At 40.4% G+C, this 27370-nt stretch overlaps 1 protein-coding gene across 1 annotated transcript in view; it reads right to left on the minus strand.

Moving 5' to 3' along the window:
• Window positions 1-27370, minus strand: part of GALNTL6 (polypeptide N-acetylgalactosaminyltransferase like 6) — a 1203768-nt gene that overhangs the window by 62566 nt on the left and 1113832 nt on the right. Inside the window, exon 10 of the mRNA XM_003938723.4 lies at window positions 18352-18573. Coding sequence (XP_003938772.1) covers window positions 18352-18573 — 222 coding nt within the window. The remainder of the gene's footprint in view (window positions 1-18351; window positions 18574-27370) is intronic.

A 27370-nucleotide genomic window follows, 5' to 3' on the forward strand; every position in this document is an offset into this window, starting at 1 on the left:
CCTATTGCTATGCCGAGGCACAGGATCTGAGAAGTAAAGAGACAGGACACAGAAGGACTGGGAAAGAGCAACTGGGCTCGGGGGGCCACGCCACCTAGGAGCAGAGACAGGCAAGGCCCCAAATGTCCAGGAGCGTCTGTATTTATTGGGTACAAGACAGGGGGAAGGGTAGTGAGTGAGGTCATCTTAAGGACAGTGATAGGGTCAAAACAATCACATGAGCAATAAACAAGGGGTCCACACCCATTAGGTCACTAAGGCTAAGGAGGTGGGCAGTGCGCAGCAAGGGGTCCACCCCCATTAGGTCACCGAGGCTAGGAGGTGGGTCGTGTGCAGTGAAGAGTGCAGTGTGCAATATCTCTTGTACAGGGGCAGGCTACTTATAAGGAATTCTATAGGAGGATGCTTTGGGCAGCAACAGAGCTGACATGGTCCACAGACACCTGTTGGCAGCTTCCAGCGATTTTTATGGAGGATAGATGATTTGAATCAGCACAGTAGTTAGAGAGCTGCCAAGTTATACAGTCACCAAGGCACAATTATACCAGAGGGGTTTAAGCCCCTGGAGGCTTGCAGGATTGACAGTCTGAAGGCAGCTTCCACAAGAACTGGACGCAAGGTACTACAACTCCTTTTTCAGGAGGAGTGGCTCTTGCTCCAAGCCTGCCATACAGCAGGTATCTTTACAATACTGAACGCTGCCATCTGGGCCAGATTATTGTCCTGGTATAACTATTTTTCCCTTAAATCATGCTCTGCACTGTGTCTGCTCTAGATATTCCTCTGACTATAAGCCAGATATGCATATATATATATATATATATATATATATATATATATATATATATCTGTTTATCCCTTAATTCATGCTCTGTACCCTGTCTGCTCTAGGCATTCCTCTGACTATGAACTAAGATATAATTATGTGTATGTATGTGTGTATATATATATATGGAAATAACTGAGTAGTAAGATATTCTTTAGACACTAATTATTCTGACTATAAACCAATACATGATTATATATAAAGAATTATATAAAGGAAATAACTGAGTAATAACACTATAAACTAAGATATTCTTCAGGCACAAATTGTGCCTGGGATCTACTTAGCTCTCGTTCTTCAGTGCCCAGATGGGAGGTTACCCACACAGGCTGAAATCAGAAAAGGTGGACAGGTGTCTGGGGGGTCAGCAATCTTAGACTGAAGTACAACATTTTCCTGAAGTACTCTTTTTTATTTTAAAAATGTTATAAAGTGTGCATTCTATTCTGTAACCTATTTTGTGTCAATGTTATTTTCATATGATGTTTTTGCCTACTAAACTTGAAGTACAGATGCTGTTTTGGGAAGAAATGCTGTGGTTTCCTGTGGCCACGTATTGTACTTCTGGGCATGCAGCTCCCTGTGAGGATATGCTACATGAATTTGAGAAGCCCTGGCTTAGACACATTCTTGCAGTTATGTGACCTCTATGTCTTAGAGTTTTCAATAATTTTATAAAAGTTTCTTCTTCTTCTTCTTTTTTTTTTTTTTTTTTTTGAGATGGAGCCTTGCTCCGTTGCCCAGGCTGGAGTGCAGCGGTGCAATCTTGGCTCATTACAACCTCCACCTCCTGGGTTTAAGCAATTCTTCAATCTCAGCCTCCCGAGTAGCTGGTATTACAGGCACCCTCCACCACACCCAGCTAATTTTTTGTATTTTTAGTAGAGATGGGGTTTCACCATCTTGGCCAGGTTGGTCTTGAACTCCTGACCTTGTGATCCACCCACTTCAGCCTCCCAAAGTGCTGGGATTACAGGGATGAGCCACCATGCCCTGCCTATAATTTTAAAATCGATCTTATGAGCTTTTGCTACTTAACTTCCCCTAAATAGAATTTTTTAATACCAGAAAATGACTTTTCATCTTTTAATAACCAACTGAGATGGCTACATAGTAATTTTTGTTGTGATTAGGATATCCTCAACCTGGCTCAATAGCAATTCTTTATAATTTTCTCTCTCCTTTTTAGATACCAGTGATGGCAGTGGGGGGACGCTTGGAGCTGCGGCTGCCAAGACCAAGAAGAAGGCACTGGTTACAGCGGGAGGCCTGGCATGGGCTGGGAACTCCAGGGAGCTGTGAGCCAAGAACCGGTTGGAGCCCCACCCCCTTCCAAGTTAACAGAGTGGAGCCCTGACCACCCTGCACTGCTGCTGCCCACCCAGTTGTAGCTGTGGACCCATGCATCCCTGCTCTCTTAGGGACCTGGGAAGCCCCCCCGTCCACCCCCAACCCCCTTGCCAGCTCAGAAGTGCCTGCTCCTGCTGTGTGTGTGGCCTCTCCCTGATCCTGGCTGATGACAGCAGCAGGCAGACAGGCACCTGGTTAGAAAGGGGCAGGTTCCTGGTGAAGCTCCACCTTCAAACTAGGGACCCTCTGAAGCCTGGTGGCCAGGCTGTCAGTTCAGCAGAGCAGAATGAGAAATTATGTGCCATTTAGTGCCATTTCTGGACCCACCCATGGCTGCCCATGGACCAATCAGCATGCACTTCCTCCCTTCTGAAGCCCATAAAAAACCCTGGACTCAGCCAGACTCACCCAGATGTGGGGACTACCAGCTGTAGGAAGGGGCTACCAATTCTGGTCTCCTCGACTTGACGGGATGACCTGCCTGCAGATAGAAGCTACCCAGTCTGGGTTTCCACTCCACTAAGAGCTGCAAACTCAATGAGATGAGCTGCCTGCAGATAGGAGCCACCCACTTTGGGTGTCCTGAGACAGCTGCTCCATAAAGCAGCTCTTAACCTTGCTCACCCTGCAGTTGTCCATGCACCTCATTCTTTTTGGATACAGGACAAAAACTCAGGACCTGCGAAATGGCGGGACTGAAAGAGCTGTAAAACAAACAGGGCTGAAACACACACCCATCCCCTGCTTGCCATGTTGGGGGTAACCAGAAGGAGAGAAGAGGGGGAAGAGCTGCAGTCCTTTGGGGACTCCAGACATAGGAGCTCCCCAGGCCAGGGCTGTGACACCCTCTTTGGGGCTCTGTGTTTCCTGGTGTTTCTAGGCTTCTGGGAATCACTGTGTTCCCTGGTGCCCACAGTAGAAACTGGTTGTGGTATGCCTGGTCCAGCTGCAGCCTTGCAGGGAACCAACATCCATGCTGGTGCCTGGATCTGCCTGCCCTGCCACAGCTGGCATGCCTGGCTTTACACAGTGGCCAGGACCTGCACTCACTTGCATACCTCTCTCCAGTATGCACCTGGCCTGCCCTTGACAGGCATGGTGTTCAGGCCAGTAACAGGAACTGTGTGCAGCCTGCCAGGCTGAGTGGGTGGAATGAGCCCAGTGGGCCCAAGTAAAAACTCGAGCAAAGGTGCCTGGCTACAGAGGCTTCTGGCTGGCAAAGCAACACCCCAAGGATCCCGTGACAACAGTGTTGCCTCTACTCCTATCTAAATGATGAATGATTGGGCCATATGTTTCATAGACATTGTGAGAATTAAACTAACTACCGTAAGCATTTTGAAAACATGAATTATTCCATAAATTTTACTAATTGTAGTATAATTTCAAAAGTTATTTTATTCATTGGTGAGAAAGAGGAAAGTCCTCCAGGTAACTAATAACCAGTGCTCCAACCTCGAGAAATGGGGGGAGAGAGACAGAGAGAGAGAAAGAGGAAGAGAGGTAGACAAAAAGGTGCCGTCTGCTCATATATTATGCAGCATCATGTCTCATGTTTTTTCACACCAGTCCTAGACAGAACTAATAAATATCCTAAATATAAACTTTGAGTGAAATATTATGTTATGGTGGCATTACGCCATTTCAACATGATACGATATGGTGATGTATTTCAATATAATTATTTTAGCTGTACAATATAATTATTGTAGCTGTAAATACAATAAAAATATTGATACCTAGCTACCTGCAATATCACCAACAAGCATGTGTATGCTTTGTCTTTCTTGTGGTTACTATGTTCCCACATATCCTCAAAGGCATTACATTCAAAAAAGCATTTATTATGAAAAATTTTATGAGCCAGTCATTGAACTTTGAACACCGTCAGCATTTTACCATACTTCTTCAGCTATACATTTCCCAATCTCTCTCTGTTTTACTGGAGAGTTTTAAGTCAATACCATACAGCATGTCATTTCACCCCTAATACTTTAGCAAGCTCTTCAGAATGGAAAAGAGAGAAACAGAGGAAGAGAGAAAGAGTGAAAATGGTAGCCAAAGAGAGAAAGAGAGAGAAAAAACCATTTTCTTACATATCCACAAATTTACAAGAATTACTTAATATTATCCAGTATCTGGTCCATATTTACATTCCTCTGGTTGTCTAAAACATCTCTTTTTACTTATTCTATGATTAACTGAACTAGTAGAATATACGATTATATCGAATATTTAATATTTATGATTTAAACAGGTTTCATTTCATTGTACTGGGGCCTTATATCTTGTGATCTAGAATAGTTCCTCCTATCTCCTCTTTTCTTTTCTGCCATGGACTTATTTAATAAATTAGATTCCTACATTCTAGAATTCTAGATTTGGCTTAAGGTGCTTTTCAAATTTTCCTTAACTCCTGAATTTCCTGTAGACTGAAGTTAAAGGCTTAAATTTAGTTAGATATTCTCTTGGATTTATAAAAAAATATTTGAGGCTGGGCGCGGTGGCTCACGCCTGTAATCCCAGCACTTTGGGAGGCAGAGGCGGGTGGATCACGAGGTCAAGAGATTGAGACCATCCTGGTCAACATGGTGAAACCCCGTCTCTACCAAAAATACAAAAAATTAGCTGGGCATGGTGGTGTGTGCCTGTAATCCCAGCTACTCAGGAGGCTGAGGCAGGAGAATTGCCTGAACCCAGGAGGCGGAGGTTGCGGTGAGCCGAGATCGTGCCATTGCACTCCAGCCTGGGTAACAAGAGTGAAACTCTGTCTCAAAAATAAGAAAAAAAAAATATTTGAGGCATGGTTCTTGATTTCCTGGCTTTTCTAAAATTCTTTCATGTTGCATGATATCATACCAAAATATGGATATGATTCAGTGATGCTAAAATTGATCAGTGGGTTTAGGTGATGGTACCTTGATAATTTTATTGTAAAGTTTATCATCAATACTTCATCTAAGGTTTTGTTATCTAATAAGGGCCATTTTTTCAATCAGTTATTGCATCAGGAATTACAAAATGTTGTTTTAGAAAATTCTATCTTTCTTTTAGAATTTATAATCTGAGCATCTGTATAGAATACCTCAACTTCAGGGCTCTTTGGACATCCTGAAATGCACATTGTATCAGAAAAGCAAGACAAATGCTTGTTTTCATTTTAATTGTCAATTTCCAGAGTCATGATTTGGTGCCCAAGCAACTGCCATTGGTGCCCAGTGAGTTTTATTTTATTTTTCTCCTAACACTCTTTTTAAAAAGTATCATTTTAAATTTATAACATTTTGTATATTCAATTTGTTTTAATTAACTGGGTCCCTTTTTGATGTTCATGTTGTCTCATCTATGGCAAGTGGGATCCCCTTCTAGCTGACTCCCATGTCCTTTTGAGATGACCTCCACCAGCCTTTGAAAGCTTTCTTCCTTTTTTGCTTTGTAGAGTAACAAACTATCTCAGCCCACCATCTACCTTTCCTGCCCCACAACTAGAATCAGCTGTTTCTTCACGAATCTTTAGTTCTATTTAGTGAGGAATTCTATTTGGAGACTACAATTGAGAGCTAGGTGTGCCCGCTGATTAGACTGAAATTATTTCTAGACTTTTACAGTGGACAAAGCCAGGATGTGGATATCTTCAGAAAGTAGCTGACTTTGACATTTCTAATTCAAGTTTAAGATTGTAGGATATTTGTTTCTTTAATTTTAGGTTTGCTATCTTTTTATACATGTTCAAAACCTTATTTGTTTATAACATTAACATACTTTTAAATTTGTGCACTTGAAAGGAAAGTAAATTCTAAAAATGCTTCAGAGTTAGATAGGTATATTAGATCTACATTACTGATGATATGGTTTAGGTTCTATAGATCCTTATTCATTTTGGTTCACTTATTATTGATTCTTGCATCAAGAGAGGTGTGCTAAGTTTTTATTATTGCTGTGTTTCTTTCTGTTTCTCCTTGGATTTTCAGCAGTTTCTGCCTTACGTAAGTTGTTTTCAATGAATTGTAGTCTTTGATATTATAATGTCTTTCTCAGCCTCTTTTAACATTTTAACTTTTTTTTTCTTCCCTGTGTTCTATATTGTTTCCTATCAAGATCTCAAATCCTGCTTTATTACTTGAATTTGCCTGACATATTTATGCATATTCTTTAATTTTTAATCTTTCTGTATCATTTTGACTTAGATATGTCTCATATACAACAGAAAGATTTGCCTTATTAGTCAATCTGAATCTTTTTCTTTCAGTAGATTTATATGTTTGATCTCAGCTCTGACATACTGATTTATTATATAATTTACCATTACCTAGAACACCTTTCCCCACATGGCCTGTTTTCTCTTTCCAATCTTTAGTATTTAATATGGTTTGTGTCTTTGTTCTACTTGTTGCCTTTACACTAATATTATTTATAGTATCTGAAGCTTCTCTTTTTAAAATAATGCCTAACTCTACCTTGTTTTAAGCAATACGAAAGTTGGCTATAATTATTACTGTTTTTCTTCCATCCTCCCCAGTGTCTAAACATAGATGATACTGTTTTACCCCTAGTTAATACCTATGTGACAATCAGCAAATGTACTCTGCTTTCCACTCAGCTTCTCCACTTGTGTTATTTCTACATTGTCAGATTACATAAAATTTGTATATTCTTCCATTCTGTAGCCGGTTTCTATTAGAACCTGTAACAAACTTCTTCAGGCAGCTCTTGGTTTTCTAATTCTCCTTCTCCAGCAGACTGCTCAGAAAGGTTTTTGGTAAAAGTAACCACAGAGTCCTTGAATGTTTATAACTGCTTTCTGATGGTCTTGTGTCTTAGTCAGTTTTGTGCTGCTATAACAGAACACCACAGACAATAATTTTTAATAAATTTATTTGGCTCATGGTTCTGGAGGTTGGGAAGTCCAAAACTGAGGGGCTGCATCTAGTGAGGCCCTTCTTGCTGCATCATTCTATGGAGATGAGAGAGAGAGGGAAGGGAGCCAAACTCATTCTTTTGTTAGAAGCCTGCTCCCACAATAACCCACTCCTGTAATAATAGCATCAATGCATTCCTGAGGGCTTTGCCCTTATGACCTAATTATCTCTCAAAGATCCTACCATTCAACCTCGTTGCATTGAGAATTAAGTTTCTAACTCATCAACTCTGGGGCCAAATTCAAATCATAGCACCCACCTTCATATTTCAGGGATAGTTTGGTTGGATATAAAATATTTGGCTTATATTTTCTTGTCTTGAGCATCTTTACAATACTCCTTAATTGTCTTCTGGTACAAAATGTTTATACTTCAAAGTCTGATTCATTCTTTGCTTGGATGCATAATGCTTTTTCTTGTTTTTACAATACAATCATTTTATTAGAAAATGTTTCAGTGTTGATGGTTCTTAGTTGGATTTCCCAGATGGTCCTTTTAAATATATAGATTCAAATCTTTTATTTTGAAAAGGTTTCTTTGAATTATAGTTTTATATATTAGTTGTTTTTTTGTTCTCAGAGGGCTTTCTTCTTTGGGAATTTTATGTTGAATCTCCTTCAACTGTTGCTCCAAATCATTTGACAAATTCTTTTTGTTCTCTTTTCTTTGTATCTGTTTTATTAGTTTCATTCTTCTTCCTTCTTCAATTTCTCTTACTGTGCCTTCCATGGTCTCTCATTGCTCTTTTATTTCTTCTAATATATCCTTAATTTCTGAAATACTGTTTCTTTCCTTTCCAGTTAATTCCTGAATTTTCTCAGTTCTCTTTCCATAAAATGATGTTTCATATTATTATAGCCATCTTATTTCAGAGCAGGTCTAATTCTGATTTGTATGGTTCTTTGAAGCTTTGATTAGTTTTAAGACTGTTTTAGCTCATTTTGAAATCTTATGTTGCAGTTTTCGTCTTCTTTATATCCACTTTTGTAGTATAGTTTTATATGTTGGGACTGTATTTGATTCATTCTTATCTTTATCCTTGTTGTATCTCTATGAGGTTTTATTGTAAACTGCTTTTATTTTCCATATATGAACTATCTCATATTTAAATGAGATAATTTTCTTGGATTATTAGAGGAAGGTTCCTGTGTAGGACTCCCTTCTCTGTTGTTACTGTGAAGTATCAAAAAATAGGGCCTTTTTATAGGGACACTCTTCTGACTCTTAGGACTCATTCTGATTCACAAAAACTTCCTGCTCTAACTCTGTGTTGTCCAGAGTTCTAAAGGTCTTTCCTTTCAAAGCAGCATTGTTATCTTTGAATGTGCTTGTCATTCTGTGCTTTCTGAGATCTATCTCAGATACCTCCTTCTCTGGTTTGGGAGCTTTTGTTTTGCTGGCTTCCTCAGTGTTGTATTTTAGATTCAATTCACTGCAGATTTCTTATTCTTTTTTTGTAGGGGGAGGAGGGGAGAGGATGAGTCTATGTCTTTCCAACAGGTAGTATTTTGGAGTGTTTCTCAGATATAGGCAGGCTAAGTCTGCATTAATATGGTTTACATTCTCATGGCTCCTTACTTGTTCCCCATGGTCTCCTTGCATTGGCCTCAGCTTGGAGCCTGTGAGAGGGTCTTTGAATTTCACTGGGAATGTTCAGATTTGATTGCTTTCATTCCTGTTCTGTGAGGGCTCTTCTCCTTTTGGGGGTGCATGTTTGTCATTGATTTCTGAGTACTCTTCTTGGAGCAGTAGCAGTACTCCCCTTCTTCTTTTCTACCAGTTCTTCATCTCTCCTGGTCCAATACTGGATCTGCTGCTGGTCTGGTGTTTTGGTGACACTAACCCATGTTCTGTAGTTCTTGAGGGATTTCTTGTCATTAGTTTTATGTAAGATCATGTCCATGTTGATTTTTTTCTTTTGCTATCCTCAATGTTCTGTCTGGTCTTGATGATTAAACAGAATCATGACATTGCCATGCTTTTAGAATCAGAAATGCCATATTCTAAATAAAGAATATTGTAGAAAACGTGGCTTTTCTATTTCTGGCATCATTGCTCATAGTTTTTCATCATTTTCAACAGCAGGGAAGTACTTAAGTATTGAAATTCAAAACAAAATTACAGTAGTCTCCCCTTATTCTTGGAGGATACACTCCAAGAATTCAATTCTAACCACCCCAGTGATGCTTAAAACCACAGATACAGCTAGGTGTGGTGGCTCACACCTGTAATCCCTTTGGGAGGGATTGCACTTTGGGAGGCTGAGGAGGGTGGATCATGAGGTCAGGTGTTGAAGACCAGCCTGGCCAACATGGTGAAACCCCGTCACTACAAAAATACAAAAAAATTAGCTGGGTATGGTGGCATGTGCCTGTAATCCCACCTACTTGGGAGGCTGAGGCAGAAGAATCACTTGAATCTGGGAGGCGGAGTTTGCAGTGAGCCAGGATCATGCCATTGCACGCTCCAGCCTGGATAACAAGAGTGAGACTGTGTTTCAAGAAAACAAAACAACAATAACAACAAACCACACAGAGAGCACCAAACCCTACAGATACTATGTTTTTTCTTATGCATACCTACCTATGTTAAAGTTTACTTGTAAATTAGGCACAGCACGAGATTAACACCAACAATAATAAAATAGAACAGTTATAGCAATATACTATAATAAAGTTACATGGATGTGGTCTCTGTCTATTTCAAAATACTATAATATTATGAAGCCCCATAATATTATAGCTGGGATCTCATAATATAGTTGAGCAAAAGTGCAGAAAGTGAGACCATAGATAAGGGAAGACTACTGTATTTGCTACAAATTTGTATGCCATTCTGACAAAAAAACAAACATAGGCAAAGAGTTTGAATGTATATGATTGGTTCTGGAAGACTTGAGTCTAAATCAAGACTGGAAAAAGCTGACGTGTCCTTCCTGTGCTAGAGATTGGCGTAGAAAATTAAGCTCCTCCTGAGAGTATCTTGTTATTTTAGTTTCTCTAATTGGCCATCCTTTCCAGAAACTGACCAGGCAACATTTAGATTGTGCAATAAAATCTCAACACAGAGAGTCATGCAAGCTCTGTAAGAAGGGAAAGGTCTAAGGCAAGACATAAGGGAAGGCTTAGCCAAATACAACTAGGTTATCAATTAGACAAACAGAGAACTTTGGAAATACAAGGGAAACATTAATTCCTGCCTCTCCTAAAGTCGACAGGAGGAAATGCAATCTAGTAGATCAAAAACGCAGAGATAATTGTGAGAAAAATAAAACATGGAGAAAGAATTTAGCCACGGAAGCTGACGGGGAACACAGGAATGCTTATTTTCCCATCTCTCAAATCAAGAGAGAGGTAGCTATGTTTCAGGTTGCTTACAAAATCTAAGACTGACAGATGACCTTCAGGTTGCTCTCTCGTGAATGTAAGAGGTGACTTACCTCTTAACAGCACAGTTATCACACTTCTCAGAGCTTGGAGCAATGCCCATGATGGCTTGCTGCTAACACAGCAGCTCAACAAATTGCAAGGACACTTAGAGGAATATTGGCTCTCATTTTAAACTGTTGTCTGCCTGCAGGCGATTAAAATCAAATTTCAAGCCCAATAATGCATACTGGCATTCGTCTTAGAATTGACCTCCTGGGCTGGGTGCGGTGGTTCATGCCTGTAATCCCAGCTCTTTGGGAGGCCGAGGTGGGTAGATCACAAGGTCAAGAGAATGAGACCATCCTGACCAACACTGTGAAACCCATCTCTACAAAAATACAAAAATTAGGTGGGCATGGTGGCGCATGCCTGTAATCCCATATACTCAGAGAGCTGAGGCAGGAGAATTGCTTGAACCTGGGAGGCAGAGGTTACAGTAAGCCAGATTGTGTCACTGCACTCCAGTCTGGGCAACAGAGCAAGCCTCTATCTCAAAAAAAGAAAAAAAATTGACTTCCTCTTTCAAAAAATTTCATCCCAGGACCCCAGGAACATCCCCCTCCCCTTTTTATTTGGCTACATTTTTCACGTCTCCCACCAGTCTGTGGCTGGTTACTGGATTTTTAAGGCAAGTCGAGGGCAGTTGTCACTGTAGAGACTACTCTTAGTTATCACAGAAGCCAGCAGGTCACTTTGTCACCCCACTGGCAGAGGGGAGGTATTCCAATGTCCAATACTGGAAAAATTACATTGAATGTTTCCATCTATGCTAACTTTCTGAGGCTGTGGATTGGAAATTTTGCTATGACAGTTGAGTGAACTCAATTCAGTTCTCTTAATTATTCAGTCTAACATTCTCCCAATGGAATTACTTTGTCAACAATTAATTTTATTAATTCTATTTAAATTCTATTAATTTAGTGTCATTCTCAGAATTAGAAAGGTACTAATTTTCATTGAACGTTAAATGCTAAGATGAATTTATGAGTAAGTTAACATAGACTTAAAATGTCATTGACTCCTAGCACATGAATCCAAAAATGTATATATTTATGTGTGTAAACATGTATCAAATACAAATACACATACTTATAAAATAAACGGAAGGAAAAGACAGAATGTTTTGTTTGCCAAATTTATATAGGCCATATAGAAGAAAAAAAAGTATTGGTTAGCTCTGAAGCATCTCTGAGTCTGTTATGACTTGAGTTAATTGCCACTGTTGGGGCACTATGATGTCCATTTGTTCATCTGGGAATGTGAAATTAAAATTGTGTTTATTATATATTTGTCTTCATAGCCCCATCTCAATGCTGAAACCTCAGAAAGCACAGAAATATTTGAGAGAATAATGCAGTTCTTTATGTGTTCTTATATTTTTCCCAACCTTGTTGAGCCCCAGAGAGATGTCTTAGCATAGTGTCCCAGCACTGCCTCTGCCTGAGAAAATAAATGACAGATCAAGTTGAGTCTAATATAGTCTGAATGATAAATCAACTCTGAATGAGTCCTTAATTTAAAGATCTGGGTTGATGAGATAGAGCATCTAAAGGGCAGTGACAGTTCCCTGCATGGTTGCCAGGGAAATAGCAGGACAATCTCACTTTGCAGCTTTCCTGGTTGTGAGACTAGATTGCTGCTGAATTTAGGAAAGCTGGCTTTAGCTCTCCCAAGAGAACCCGAGGGAACCTTGCTTTTTGTGCAGAAAGCATTGCTTTTTACTCCTGCATGACACATCAGCAGCACTCACACAGAATTTCTTTGAAAGAGACAACATGGCATCCTCAGATGATCTTTGAGATAATGCACCTCCTAGTGTTGAACTTTCTTTCCTGTAAGCTGATAGGGAGAAACCTGACAAGCCTTGTGCGCTGAGAAAACATTAGAATAAAGAAGAAGCAAGCAGGTGAAAAGAAGTTAAGAACAGCAGCCTGCAGCATAGGAGAACTGAAATTATTTAGGGTGCCCGTCTTTGTGAATGTTCCACAATTCTGGGTGACATTAGTCTTGGGAAAGGAACTTAAATAAGCAGCCCAGGTAGATTGGTATTGATATGAATTTTTAAAATAAAGGTTTTTTTTTTTTTTTTTTTTTTTTTTTTTTTTTTTTTTTTTTTTTTTTAAAGTTTGTACAATCGCAACGTGACAAATGGAAGTGCCCAGATTGGCACATTGAGGACAGTAAGCAGACACTTCTTAAAAGAATTTATGGCACTGGTTGGAAAAGACACGTTTGTCTATTTTACATCTTTTATTCCTTCTTACACATGATATTTCGAATTCTGCAGAACTCTTCTTTTTAGACTGTAAAGGAGCACACTAAATGACTTCAGCAAATTCATGAATTCTAAGGAGGAGAAGGGGAAAATAATAGGAAATTCAGTTTCTTTCATTTAGCATCTTGACACGAAAAGAGACACTCCATATGTGAGTGGTTTAAGAATAATTTTCCACTTTAAACCTGTTCTTACCCTATTTAACATAGCATGGGGGAAAGCACATTGCTTCTATTTGAACAGTACTGAGGGTTGCTCAACTTATTACATGGTTCAGAATCCTATTTAGTCTCTCTGGGACTCATCACCTCCCCACTGTACCCATTCTCCTTGACTACCAGAGGATGGAATGACTTCTGGAGAGTACTACTTTATCCGATGTGATTGTAATCTCTTCTGCCTTTTAAGTAGGAAGCGGTTGGCAGTGTTAGGAAATTTCTGAACAGAGGCTTTCAACTTTTGGAGTTTCTCCGTCTTCCCTGTAGGATGTCAGATCAGAATATTTTGCAACTTCTTTAACTATCGAATGGACCATAGACCTGACCGTTCCTCAGAATCGGTTACCAATTACCTGGGATTCATTACCCAAACTGTCTTTCTGGACAAGCTTTCCAAAGAAGTGGACTTGGTATAGCCATGGAGGAGTAAGTGCTCAGAGTACCCTGGGAGGGTTCACATACACAGGCCTGTGGGCAAAGCGGGTGGGACAACAGGGAGCTGGGATCCCCCACTCATTCATCTTTCATTTATTCAACAAACATTTATGGGGCACCTACTATATGTTAGAGACTATGTCTTTCTGCAAAAGAGCAATAGCACCGCAACCAACCAACAAAATCCTTGTGTCATGGAGTTTACTTTCTAGTGGGAGAGACAGATGAGAAACATTATATACAAACAAATTACATGGCTTGTTATATAGTGATGGATGCTAGGGAGAAATACAAAGGAGGAAAGGCAGTAGGGAGTATATAAGCATGCGTGTGCATGTGTGTGGGTGTTGTGGCAAATTTAGATACGCTGACTAGGAAAGACCTTACTGAGAAGATGACTGTTTGAGTGAGGACCAGAAGGAAGGAAGGGCGGGAGCCATATGATTTCTGAGACTGGAGGATGCTAAGCTGTAGGACCAGTAAACGCAAAGGTGCTGAGGTCAGACTGCACCTGGCCTGTGTGAAGACTGGTGACGAGGCCAGTGGACGATGAGTCAGAGATAAGGTTGGAGGGGACACGACAGGGGTCACATTGTTTAGAATCTTATAAATAAGGATTTTCATTTTTACCTAGTGATAGATGGCGGCCACTGAAAGCTTGAACAGAGGAGTGGTGGCCTCATCTCCGGTTTGTTTGGACTGTGTTGAGAATAAACCGAAGCAGGGCGGGCAGAAGCAGGGAGATGAGCCAGGAGACAAGTGCAGTAATCCAGCTGAATTTGTCAGGGAAATGAGTGGGGGTTTATAGGCTGTTTATGGTCTGTAAAATATCCTTTACGAGCCGAGTTCCAAGTACCAGAGCCAAAAATTGCCTAAGCATGTCATTGTTTACCCAGAATCAGGCTGGCACAGGCAAGCAGGTGGAAAACGGTTCCAAGTACAAGCACATAAAACGGCGAGTTGCCCTGCTTCTTGGCCCAGATCTCCCATAAAGGAATCTTATGTTTACATTGCTGGAGGTTTGTGGTTCCTTCCCATAACTGCTTTAAAAGAACCACCGTTACTAAAACAGTAATTGACTTATTAAATTTCTGTAGGAACTTTGCCCATTCTAACAATTAATTTAAAGTTTCTAGGAAACTACAAAGCTTTTTTCCTATACTGGATTGGATCCTGGAACAGAAAAAGGACATTAGTAAAAAAAACTAGTGAAATCTGAATAAAGTCTCGTTTAGTTAATAGTATTATACTAATGTTAATTACTTAGCTTGATTAAATACACTACCGTTAATGTGGTAAATATAACATGTTAACATTAGAAGAAGCTGGGTGAAGGGTAATGTGAGAACTTCCTACACTATCTTTGCAATGTCTCTGTAAATTTAAAAATTATTCCAAAATGAAAAGTTTATTTTAAGAAACCCTCTGAAAGACAAAAGGAATTGCACGTGTCAACATTTTCGAAAGTTGTTTTTGTCAGAGACTAAGTTGGTCAACACATATATTCTGCACTTTTAAGAATTTTTTATCTATTTTTTCTTTTTTTTTTTTTTTTTGAGATGGAATCTTGCTTTGTCACCCAGCCGGAGTCCAGTGGTGCAATCTTAACTCACTGCAACCTCCACCTCCCTGGTTCAACTGATTCTCCTACTTCAGCCTCCCGAGTAGCTGGGATTACAGGTTTGCCACCATGCCCAGCTAATTTTTGTATTTTCAATAGAGGTGGGGTTTCACCATGTTGGCCAGGCTGGTCTTGAACTCCTGACCTCAGGTGATCTAACTGCCTCGGCCTCTAAATTCTTTAAATTTTTTGTAGAGACAGAGTCTCAATATGTTGCCCTTGCTGATCTTGAACTCCTGGCCTCTAAAAGTGTTGGGATTACAGGTGTGAGCCACCACATCCAGCCTGTCCACCCTTAAAAATATTATTACCCCCATACAGTTAAAAAATAATCTTTTTTTCATTATTTCATTTCAAATCTTGAGCTGCATTTCATATCCTTCACTTGCCTCCTGCACTAAATGTACATGTTTCACTTATGCTCTCAGAGATCTACTCTGCCTGAGAATTAGATACTTAAAAAAACTAGTATTTAACAGTGCAAACCCTTGTCTCTTACTGATTTCCTTTCTTCTTACCTTCCTCCCTTGCTCTGTGTCTTCATTCTTGCTATACATCATATCTTCACTGAACAAATACAACTGAATGCAACTGGCACATATACTATGCCCCCATTTTCTTCTTTCCTAAAGCTAAATATGACCTTTATTTGTTTACTGTTCTGAGGCTTTGGGGAAAGAAATTTGCCACTGTGTTAAAAAAGAAAAAATAAAATCTGTTACTGGGTGTGGTGTCTCACGCCTGTGATTCTAGCACTTGGGGATGCTGAGGTGAGAGGAATACTTGAGGCCAGGAGTTCAAGATCAGCAAGGGCAACATATTGAGACCCTGTCTCTATAAAAAATTTAAAGAATTAACTGGAACTGGTGGTGTGAATGTGTAGTCTGGGCTACTCAGGAGGTTGAGGTGGGAGGATCACTTGAGCCTAAGAGTTTGAGGCTGCAGTGAGCTATGATCATGTCACTGCACTCCAGCTTGTGTGACAGAGCAAATCCTTGTCTGAGGAGAGATAAAAAATCTGATCTTCTCAATGTCTGATTGTTTAAGCCAGAAATAATGAATGCAAATGTCTCCAGGGATAAGGCAAGTGTTGTAAAAGTATAAGGCAATCTAAGGTAATCGATATAAATACACTGGCATAGCCTACTTGGGCTTAAGATGATTCTGATTTTGATTATTCCTGGAAGGTTGTACCCTTCCTAGAACTTGAATGGAAAATTTCAGTCTATTTAGAAAAGGTGCCGTATAAATTCAGGTTATGGTTTAGTCAGGTAATGTGGGAAAAATGTGAGCAGTTGCAGTTTGAAGGATATAGTAACCAGAAGGAAGACAAATTTACCTTTCTACATAAAGCAGATAAAAGATTGATGAGATTTTAGCCCTGTAGTGAATCACATAATGATACTGTGGGCTCCTCAAGTGTATCTCTTAGTCACTAGGCAGGACAGCATTTAAATCATCATAGAAAGATGACAAACAGAACCTTATCAAAAAACCTGTAGAAGGATCTCACTTCCTAAGCCTTCTAACATGTTAGGACAGGAAAGTTCTTTCTGATATCTGTCTACTTCAAATTTCCACTGCTATGAATTAAGTCCACGGTAGATAGTTAAATTAATACAAGCAGGCTAATATTACTAATGTTCTACAGAAGTTTTAATGAAATGTTTAAGATGCAAAGGATGAGACTGAATTACTAACTTGAATGAAGCAGATAGTCAGGACCACATGCACACGCAAAATCCATGAGGATGTGGAGAGTATAGTGGCAGTACCGGCGCTCTCCTTCATCCTGGGTGTCCCAGGCACGAGCAGAGTCACCCTCTGAACACAATAAGCAATGCCCCTGTGACTTACCACATCTTCTATAGCGGTCTCACCCAGGAACAGCTCACCTAGGAACACTGCCTGCATCCTCTGGCCTCTCCTACCATGCCCTTAGCTAGCCTTTTCTCAGAGCTCTGCAGCCACAAACACTATCTAGGCAATGGCATCATCTTCCAGAGACTGTAAAACCAAGGACACTGAGGATACTCCTCCACAAGGCAAGACAATCAACTCTTGATTTCTGAAAGGCTGGAGAAGTGGGATGGTGTGAAAGTCCAGCCTTGATGCATTTCCCTAGTATCCTCTGCTAAGAGCAGGTTAAATTGCTAGGACAAATGCACCTTATTCCATCTTAGTCCTGCTTTAGCACACTATATTCTGTGGAGAAAGGTTAGAGTAACAGTATGGAACGGAATCGAACCCAGTGCAATAGTCTTTTCTATGCCAAACGATAGACATTTTAAACTTGGGACCTGGGGCTATTCCGCTCTTTCCAGTCTATGTCCACTGAATAGAAGGTGGAAAGGTTGGTTGGTGCTTATTTAAAGAATCAATATGGCTGCATGTGCCACAGTTCTGTATATTATGGGAATGCATTTCTTCATGAATCTGCACAGCACAGCCTGGTTAGGAAAATAGCCAAGCCCCTCATTGCCTTGTACTTGCCTATACCAATAGCAACAAGGCTGTGCGCCAGGACAGAGGCTTTTTATCACGGATATCAGGTACCCATATTTACGCACTTGTATGATACGTTAATTCTCTACAAACGCTGATGGTGATTCCCCTAATTTCAAATAAAAATTTTTTCTAGGTGTATTTTAAAAATTCTTGGCCGGGTATGGTGGTGGACACCTGTAATCCCAGCACTTTGGGAGGCCAAGGTGGGAGCATCACCTGAGGCAAGAGTTCAAGACCAGCCTGGCCAACATGGTGAAACCCCCATCTCTACTAAAAATACAAAAATTAGCTGGGTGTCGTGGCATTCATCCATAATTTCAGCTACTCAGGAGGCTGGGGTAGAAGAATCGCTTGAACTTGGGAGGCGGAGTGAGCCAAGAGCACAACACTGCACTCCAGCCTGGGAGGCTGAGGCAGGAGAATTGCTTGAACCCTGGAGGCAGAGCTTGCAGTGAGCCAAGATCAAGCCACTGCACTCCATCCTGGGAGACAGAGTGAGACTCCGTCTCAAAAACAAAACAAAATAACCAGAAATCATCTGATGAATCAACAGTGGTGACTAATTCCGGGTTAGGCTATCAACTCTGCAGGCGAAATCTAGTAATTGTTAAAAACAGGTTGAACATTCATTATTGAGATGATTTAAATGAACGTTGCTTGGCTGGAGGGTAAAAGTGAAGATGTTAGCAGTCCCTCCCACCACCTGAGGCTACAGGGGAGGAATGCAGTCTCACAGGTAGGCGCCGCAGGTTTCATGCAACCTTTCCTCACCTCCCCCCAGGCAGCAGGCGGGGGCTCCACTGGAGGGTAGTATTTAGGCACGTCCCAGGCCACGGCAGCCATGAACCATTTGAAGTCCTTGCACTTTAGCTGCTTGCGCAACTCCTTTTGGGCAGAGATGTCCCCCGTGGAGAGATGCCTGTACTCTGGCCGCCGCTGATAAATGTACTCGGCAAATTCATCCATCCAGGTCTCAGCTACCCTCTTCAGGTTCTGTGCAGCAGGAAAAAAAAAAAAAAAGTTATTTATCAGCTTATTTATTCAAAGGGTGGTTCTTCGTTGCACCAGAAATTAGAAAAAGAAAAGGAAAAGCTAGCAGACAACCTCAGGCAGCCCTGGTTGGTGCTTTATGAGCAATGGGAGTTTTCCTAACTGCAAGGGGTTTGATATAGTTAGCCTGTGGCTTCGCACACATTTCTGCTTCGGGCATGGGGTTCAATTGCCAATTTGGTAATTAATTTATCAGAGCCAGTAAAGATTCAGCTCGATATTATATCAGCTTGCTTATTCCCCCTGTTATTTCATGATTATACATTTTTTTTTTATTTTTTATTTTTTACGTAAAACTAAAGGTATTGAAACCGGAGAGAATAAAGTCCTCTTAGGCATGAAATTGCTTAAAGCGTTTCCGGAAACAAGAATCTTCGAAAGAATGAGGACAAGCAAGCTATTATTCTTTTCCTCCAACTTTAGAGAGATAACTGAGCATTATTACATTTACAACTGTGTGTTCTGAGATTTTATGTGTGCCACACAGATACCAGTCAGAATTTAGCAGTTTACTGCATGATGAAGTAGGGCTAAAGGAGGCACCACGTAGCCAGTCTTGTCCACAGATGTGTCCCTGGGGTGAAGGCAGCGGAAGGTTGGTGGTGGAGAATAAGCATGGATCTTAGGTGTAGGAGAGTGTGTGGATCTTATGTGTAGCACAGTGTGTGGATTCAGTGTAGGAAGCTCAGCCCTTTTGGCAGTTTTGGAATTGACTAAGTTACGCACCCACGCTGGGTATCAGATTCCTCAACTGAAAATGGCAACAGTAATACATACCTGCATCATGGGGGTGACTGTAGGATTAAGTAAGGCAACACCTGTAAAGCGCTTAGAATAAATACCTGGCACATAACAGGCACCACAAATAGTAGAGTTATTATTAGCAGTAAAATGAGTGCAGGATTGGAAATTGGAGAGCCTGGGTGGTGTTGGGCTAGCCACAGGTTAATGGAACTGTTCCTGTGGCCTTTAGGAAAGGGATTAGCTGAGATGAGATGCTCTCTGATGGGCCTTCAAGCTCTATGGTGCTACATAGTAGAGAGAGCGACTGCGTTTATGTAGAAGATGCCAGTTTTGATGCCTCCAGCTTCAATGTGCTGCAGAACATTTTCATAGGCTGGTGGGGTCCCATAGTCTCTGCTTCTTGTGTCCTGCTCAAGTTCTTATTTCAAGTGCTCGGTTGGTGTGAGCATTGACCCACTCCTGTTTCTCACTTGCACTTAGAAGATAAAATGAGCGCAATGGCCAGGAACTTTAATGAGATCTGGACAGAGGTGACTACAGTAAAAGCTAGTGACATTTACGAAAAGTGCTTTCTCTTAAAAACGACTGCAGAATCCTAATTCAGGCCTGGAACTCTGCCCAGAGGTCTGCTGGATTTGGAGGCATCATCACTGATGCCTCATTCCTAATGAGACCACGCATTTCTTCCTCCACTTCACTCATTCCCTGTGTTCAGTGTCTCCCAGTGGGCCTCTCCTGTCTGACCTTGTCCCTGCTCCTCACTCTCCGTGGACTCCTTCGGTGCTTTTGGTGGATGGTGGTTATCAAGAAGCGCTCTGTTAACACAGCAAGATGCAGAAAAGAGACAGAGCCACAAAGAAAGCTCTGATTTCTCAGTTCCCTCTGAGTTCCTTTCTTTTAAGATGCCTGGTGCATGGATAGAAAGATAGGAAAATGACTTTGAAAGTGTGGGAATTGTTCCCTGAGAGATCATCTGCCATTGCTATGCGCCCTCCCATCCCATCAGCATTGCCTGGCCCATAACACTTTCTGCTCCTTGGACTCCAGTTTACCTTAACAGATAATCAGAGTCAACATGGTTTTGTAATATTCTAGCCAATGCCACCAGTTCAGAATCACCTGATTCATTTGGGGACCAGAAAGGAAACAGATGATGTCTTGAGAGTCCCACTCTGGGATTGGGACTGTGTACTACATATATACATAAAATCTCAATGTGAGTCTGTAATATCATCTTACTATTTTCATTTCATTTTGACAAACATTCTGTATGAAATGCATTCTATTTGACTTGTCCTCAGGCCAAATTTTTAAATGAGGATTAGAATGAAAAAAATTAGTTGTATTCAAAATTGATTTTAGGCTGTAGTTCCAATCTTTTACCCTAAACTGCAATATTAAATAAAGTGGAAATATTTAATTTTCATTAATTTACACCTCTCTGATAAGTGAAAATGAATACAGTTAGGGGAATAGCAAAAAGCAGAAGCAAACGACCCAGGAATAATGAGAAAGTGATTTTTCTTGAGAAAAATCATGCCTTTAAAATTCTGATAGCTTGCAAAAACGATCTGTCATTAAGGACTCTGTTTCGACTTGAATAAGTAAGCACTTTTAGACTATACATGCCATGAAGTTAGGGATAGATCTGTTTTTTTTTTTCCTTAAAAGGCCTAGCATCTTGTGTGATTCCAGAAACATGTGTGTGCTCATCTGAGCAAGCTAATTATTGAATTAATGATAGACCATATGATGAAATGAATGTGAGCAAATTCGTAGTGTGCATAAGTATCTATTGATAAAAGCACTGAAATGGGAACAATTAAAAACAACTGTTGCTGCTAAACGTAGATTTTTTGTTGCTTTGGGTTTTTGAAATACACATGGCAATTATTGCAAAACTCATAGAGAAACTAACGAACTCTGGTGCAGTCAATGGGAAACGGCTCAGAGGATCATGATAAATGCTAACCAGAATAGACAACATCAATAAGTAAAAGAGACGGGAGTCAGCATGTTGGAAAGCTGTCACAAAGGTCAAGTATGCTCTAGTATAGTTAACTAGGGATCTAGACAGGTAGCTCTGCATCATCATGTCCTTTTCAAGTTGAAAGACACCAAGTGTGCTGATTTCTCAAGTATTCCAAAGTGGCCAGGCATGATGGTTCATGCCTGTAATCTCAGCACTTTGGAAGGCTGAGGTGAGTGGATCACCTAAGGTCAGGAGTTCCAGACCAGTGTGGCCAACATGGTGAAACCACATCTCTACTAACACACAGACACACACACACACACACACACACACACACACACACACACACACATTAGCCAGGTGTGGTGGCAGATGCCTGTAATTCCAGCTACTTGGGAGGCTGAGGCAGGAGAACTGCTTGAAACTGGGAGGCAGAGGTTGCAGTGAGCTGAGATCATGCCACAGCACTCCAGTCTGGGCAATAAAAGTGAAACTATGTCTCAAAACAAATAACCCCCCAGAAAACCACTCCAAAGCAAGCAATGAGATCATGAACATATTCCAAGGATCATGTGAATTCAACAATTCCCTTTTTTGTAGTTTTACAATAGATAGCAAAACAGAAACAACATAATAATTTCAAAGATGGCAATAGCAAGTTTTCCTCTAGCTATGACTATTACATAAACATTTAAACAAATAAAACATTTTGACCATTCTCTAATGTCCCCATTGGCTTATTAGATATTTTAGATTATAGATGCTCTGTTCTCTGAAATTTCCTATCAGGAGGGAAGCTTTCTAAAGTGTCAATTATTCTATTCAAGAATAGCCCTCATTCTTCAACCATCCAGGTTGCTGGCCAAATAAAATCTTTCTGAGGTCATTATTCTGGAAATAATAAAACATTGTGTTAATTTGTCACTGGGATCATAAACCAGTACTTAGTTTTTGGGAAAACATTGGTACCACAGCTGAGAAAGATTGCAAACAGTTGCAAAAAAGGTAGTGTCACTGTCTTTCATAGATTATAGAATAAATTGACCCACTCCAGGAAGTAGTACGATCATATACTCATTGGAGTTTGCTGGGGTGTTTATACATGAGCACGCATACCACACATTCACATACACAGGGATAGTGAAGCAGGAGCAAAGCAATATTTCTCACTTAAACACTTACAGCTGTGTAAACATGTGCAGAATCGTGAAATGGAAACATCCCAATAGCAGCCTGTGCCAGAGTTGGTAAAAGAGAAAATAAATCAATCGGAGTAGTCCTATCTTTCTCTGAGATTAAATGAACATTGGTGGAGGTGCTAAGATTTTCAAAAAAAGGATCAAAGGGAACGGAATGTGGGACTATGTTAAAAAAAACTTCTCTTCCTGGGTCCGTGAGGGGCGTGGTTTCAAGTATGGGAATTTCCTGGCTCCCTGCCTCAGGCGACTAGGGCTCTTTGAGCACCTCCTCCACGCGGGCCAGGTGAAGTTCTTTATCTATCTTCCAGCCAGGTAGGGCTTTTGTTCCCTAAATTCCCACCAAAGCTCATGGAGGAGGGGGCTGGGTTGTAAAACAAGTAGCCGATCTGGTATCAGAGTCAAAGATCAATCAAGCCTGAGGACGTCTGAAAGAACTCCTCTCACTGGATGAGAAAATGAATGGGGCGGGAATAACTCAAGGGTTAAAACTTCGGTTGCTCCTACCTGAACAGATTCCCTCCCATGGGTTCTCCTCCCGTGACAGCATGGGAACTGCCTTTTCTCTCTCTCTCTCTCTCTGTCTAATAAATCGCTCTTCCACAAAACCCTCTGGGTCCACGATTTTTATTACAACGGTAAACTCACCGTGCCTCTGGGGCCCCGTCCCCATTCTTCAGAGTTAGAGAGGCCAAGAGCCTCCCAGCCAGGTCTAATGGTTAAGATTCCTGGTTTTCACCCAGGCGGCCCGGGCTTGGGCTCGACTCCTGGTGTGGGAACCAGGCAATCCGATTGAAGTTTTACTCCCCTGGTAACAGAAAGAGTCAAGCATGAATGCTGGGAGATCTATACACGTAATCATTTACTCTTCAACTATCAGATGTTGCACCTTCAGAGGTTGCCTTATATACACAGAGCCAGGTGTTAGCTGGGATTTTTGGTTTTTTTTTTTGAGATTTAAATAAAAGTGCTTTAACTTCAAATCGCATGTCCCTGTTCTGAAGATTTCTGTGGATTCCCAGAGGTGTCACACATTCATCCTTCACTTCAAGTTTCTGTTTGTAATCTTTCTCTCCCACGAGCATCTTGCCCCCAGCTTGCTGTGTACCTTCTGTTCTGCAGAGACTCGAATGGGGTGCACAGATATTTTCCCTCATCTCTTAAATGTCTCCCTGTACATCCACTTGGCATAACTTTTACTGAAGATTTCTGGGCAGTGGCAGAGGCTTAGATAACAAAATAGCACAGATGATGATGTAAGATGAAGTATTTCACCACTTGGGTTCTTTCCCCTTGACTGCTAAAGGGAATCTCTTGCTGGTTAAAATTTCCTCTGTCTTTTAGCTTCCTGCCGTGGATCTGCCCAGCTCAAAAATCTCTCATACTTCTTTCATAGGGCTGTATCAGAATGTCACAATTTCTTCTCTCTTTTCATGCCTGGCAATTCACCTTTCTCATTGTTTGTCCTTGCTTATCCTGGCCAAACCATATTGGCTACTTTTTCTTTTTTTTTTTTTTTTCTTTTTCTTTTGAGTTGGAGTCCTGCTCTGTCACCCAGGCTGGAGTGCAGTGGCACAATCTTGCTCACTGCAATCTCTGCCTCCCAGGTTCAAGCGATTCTCCTGCCTCAGCCTCCTGCGTAGCTAGGACTGCAGGAGTGTGCTACCATGCCCTGCTAAATGTTTGTATTTTTAGTAGAGACAGGATTTCACCATATTAGCCAGGATGGTCTCAATCCTCTGACCTTGTGATCCGCCCGCCTCGGCCTCCCAAAATGCTGGGATTACAGGTGTGAACCACCATGCCTGGCAGGCTACCTTTCCATAACGAACAGGATAATTCTCCAAAAGGAAATAAGAGCTACAATTCAAGATGAGATTTTTGTGAGGTCGCAGCCAAATCATATCAATTTGTAAATATAATTGATACTTATATTATTAATGTTACATGGGACATACTTATACTAAATTATTTGTCATTTATCTGAAATTCAAATTTAGTGAGGCATACTGTATTTTTACTTGCAAAATATGGCAATCCTACTCCTGATGTATATAATTTGCATATAATGTGCTCTATGAATGTTTTCTAATTCATCCAGTGACCATCTATGCAGAATCTGGCATGTCTTGTTATTTCCAATACTTAAAGAATGTTTTGTTTCTGTGGAAATTATTCCAGGGGAGTCTCAGGCAGTTCTCTGTTGAAAAGCCTGCCATAACACACAGCTAATACAATATAAACACACCATCCCATCGCTTTTTGTTTTCTAAGAGGTGGGATCCTGCTGGCCCTCTATCTGTGAAGCAAACAGGGAAACAGTCACAGAATTTAAGGAACAGTAGGGCTAATTGGTAGCTCGAGGTGAGGCTCAGCATGGCCAGAATGAACTGTTTTTAGGGCTTACTGCTAACCTCAGTGTGAAAATAAGTAGGTGAAGGCTTTCTGTTTCTGTACATCTGAGTAGGCTTTTATCTGGGCTCCATGTTTATTGTGGACAAGGGAGATTGGGAGAGAGGACCCAAAGCCATTCACATTGAATTCAAGAGATTTTCATCTGCTGGGGGTGTACCCAGTATGGGAGTCGTGTAGGATACTGGCAAAGATAGCTACTAGAGCTGAGGAATATATGTATTTTTTGGTGTAGAAAGCAAATGAAGGGTTTCTCTATTTTAAAAATTGGCAAACCTTCATCTTCTTGAATGATAAATGAAATTAAAACTGTTATTCGGAGGGTCTTCTATGTATAAGACATTGACAACATTCTCTATTTTTATGTCATTTGTCTGTGGTTCTTTGTGTATCACATATGTTCCTCTATTCAACCCAAACTGGCATTAATCTCTCCTTTCTGTGTTACTCAAATATTTATTAACATATTCAACACATTCAGCCTTACATTAGAGGGCTTTAGAATTCAAGTCTTGTTTCCTTTGTGCTATCCAACACTAAATCTTTCCTTAATTCGAATACTCATCAGGTCTTTGAATTGATATTTTACCGGGAACATTAAATCACATTTTCTAGCTCAGTTCGTAAGAACATATTTCCAGCTTGACTGATCACTGTTAGTGTACAGCAGGAGGAAAATAGATAGTTCAATTCTTTCCTGCTGGTTTGTGAAACTGCATAAATCTATCTACTAATTATTATTATTATTTTTTTTACCAGCAACACCATTTTACATTTTACTGCTAGACTATTCAATCCTTGTTCAGTTTCTCAGTTTATGATTTGTGAGTCAACTGTATTTGTATTATTTGGGCCATCTCACCTCAGTAGAGTGTTTCCATTTCTTTGTGCAGGGTGTGATTATACATGTGTATTGGCAAGATCCTGCTTCACAAATTGTGCTTGTGTCAATATTAAGCTATTATATTATGGTGGATTGGGTTACAGTGACTCCTCTTTCTTCATACACACACATAAACACACACACATGCATATATATATATATATATATATATATATATATATACATATACACATACACATATATATATATATATAACTGGCTTTGCTAGTTATCACCAGGTTCGGGGAAAAATATACGTATATATATGCTTTTCCCCCCGAAACTGGTGATAACTAGCAAAGCCAGTCCCACGCAGAAACAGTTTCTAATTTGTCACAGTCACTCTTACAGCAAGGAAGTATATCCATATCCCATGACTTAAAATTTCCACTTTTCTTTGAATATATTTTTTATCTCCTCTTTGATGCTTAAGAGTGCTTTTGTGGCCCAGTAGTCTGACCCCACAACGATTTTATCATTGATAATATGATAATGTCATCTTGGGTACAGCTGAAGAGAATCTCTTTAAGACAGTCCCAACCTCACTACAATTATTCAGCCTCGCTCTACACTTCTCTAATCTGAGCACTTCTTTGAAGTCAGTGGGAAACTTTCAACCTAAGGAGAGAAGGGTAATTTAGTCCTACAAAGGGAGGTTCTCTGACAGGTAATTTCCTCTTCCTTCTTCCCCAAGGCTGTGTGAGCTGTTTGCAGGTGGTTATCTTCTTTGGACTTTCATGAATAAGGGTTAGCTTTCTCTTTGATTTTATATCTCTATTGTGTTTTTGTCCAAATATTTTGAATATCTATGGTGGTGTTTATGATAGTGTTTAATGTAGTCTTTAGATAAAAGACAAACAAACAAAATCCCCAAATGAGCTAACAATATGTTTTAAAAAATGCTGGTAAGCCTAATTTTAAAATCAGCTTTATTGAGAATAGTTGATAGACAAGAAACTGCTCATATTTAAAGTGAATAGTATATGCTGGTATGTCTGGTACATGTTGACATATGTATATATTGTGTTAGTGGAGCCATCAGCACTAACCTGCAAAGGTTTCTTCATGCATCTTTGAAATCCCTTTCATGATCTCCTTTCTATGTGTCCAGACAACCACTGATAAACTTTTTTTTCACTATAGCTTAATTTGTATTTTTAGAGTTTTATATAAATAGAATAATACAGAATGTGTCCTCTTTGTCTGCCTTCTTTCACTCAGTATAAGTATTTTGATCTTTATTCATGTAGCTGCATGTATTCATTCTTACTGTTTTTTTTTTTGTTTGTTTTTGTTTTTGTTTTTTTTTTGAGATGGAGTTTCACTCTTTTTGTCCATGCTGGAGTGCAATGGCATGATCTCAGCTCCTCCTGGATTCAAGTGATTCTCCTGCCTCAGCTTCTTGAGTGCACGCCAGCATGCCCAGCTAATTTTGTATTTCTGTAGTAGAGACAGGGTTTCACCATGTTGGCTAGGTTGGGCTCGAACTCCTGACCTCAGGTGATCCGCCTGTCTCAAGCTTCCCAAAGTGCT

Source organism: Saimiri boliviensis, chromosome 3 (genome assembly GCF_048565385.1).
Source record: "Saimiri boliviensis isolate mSaiBol1 chromosome 3, mSaiBol1.pri, whole genome shotgun sequence".
Classification (NCBI taxonomy): Eukaryota; Metazoa; Chordata; class Mammalia; order Primates; family Cebidae; genus Saimiri; species Saimiri boliviensis.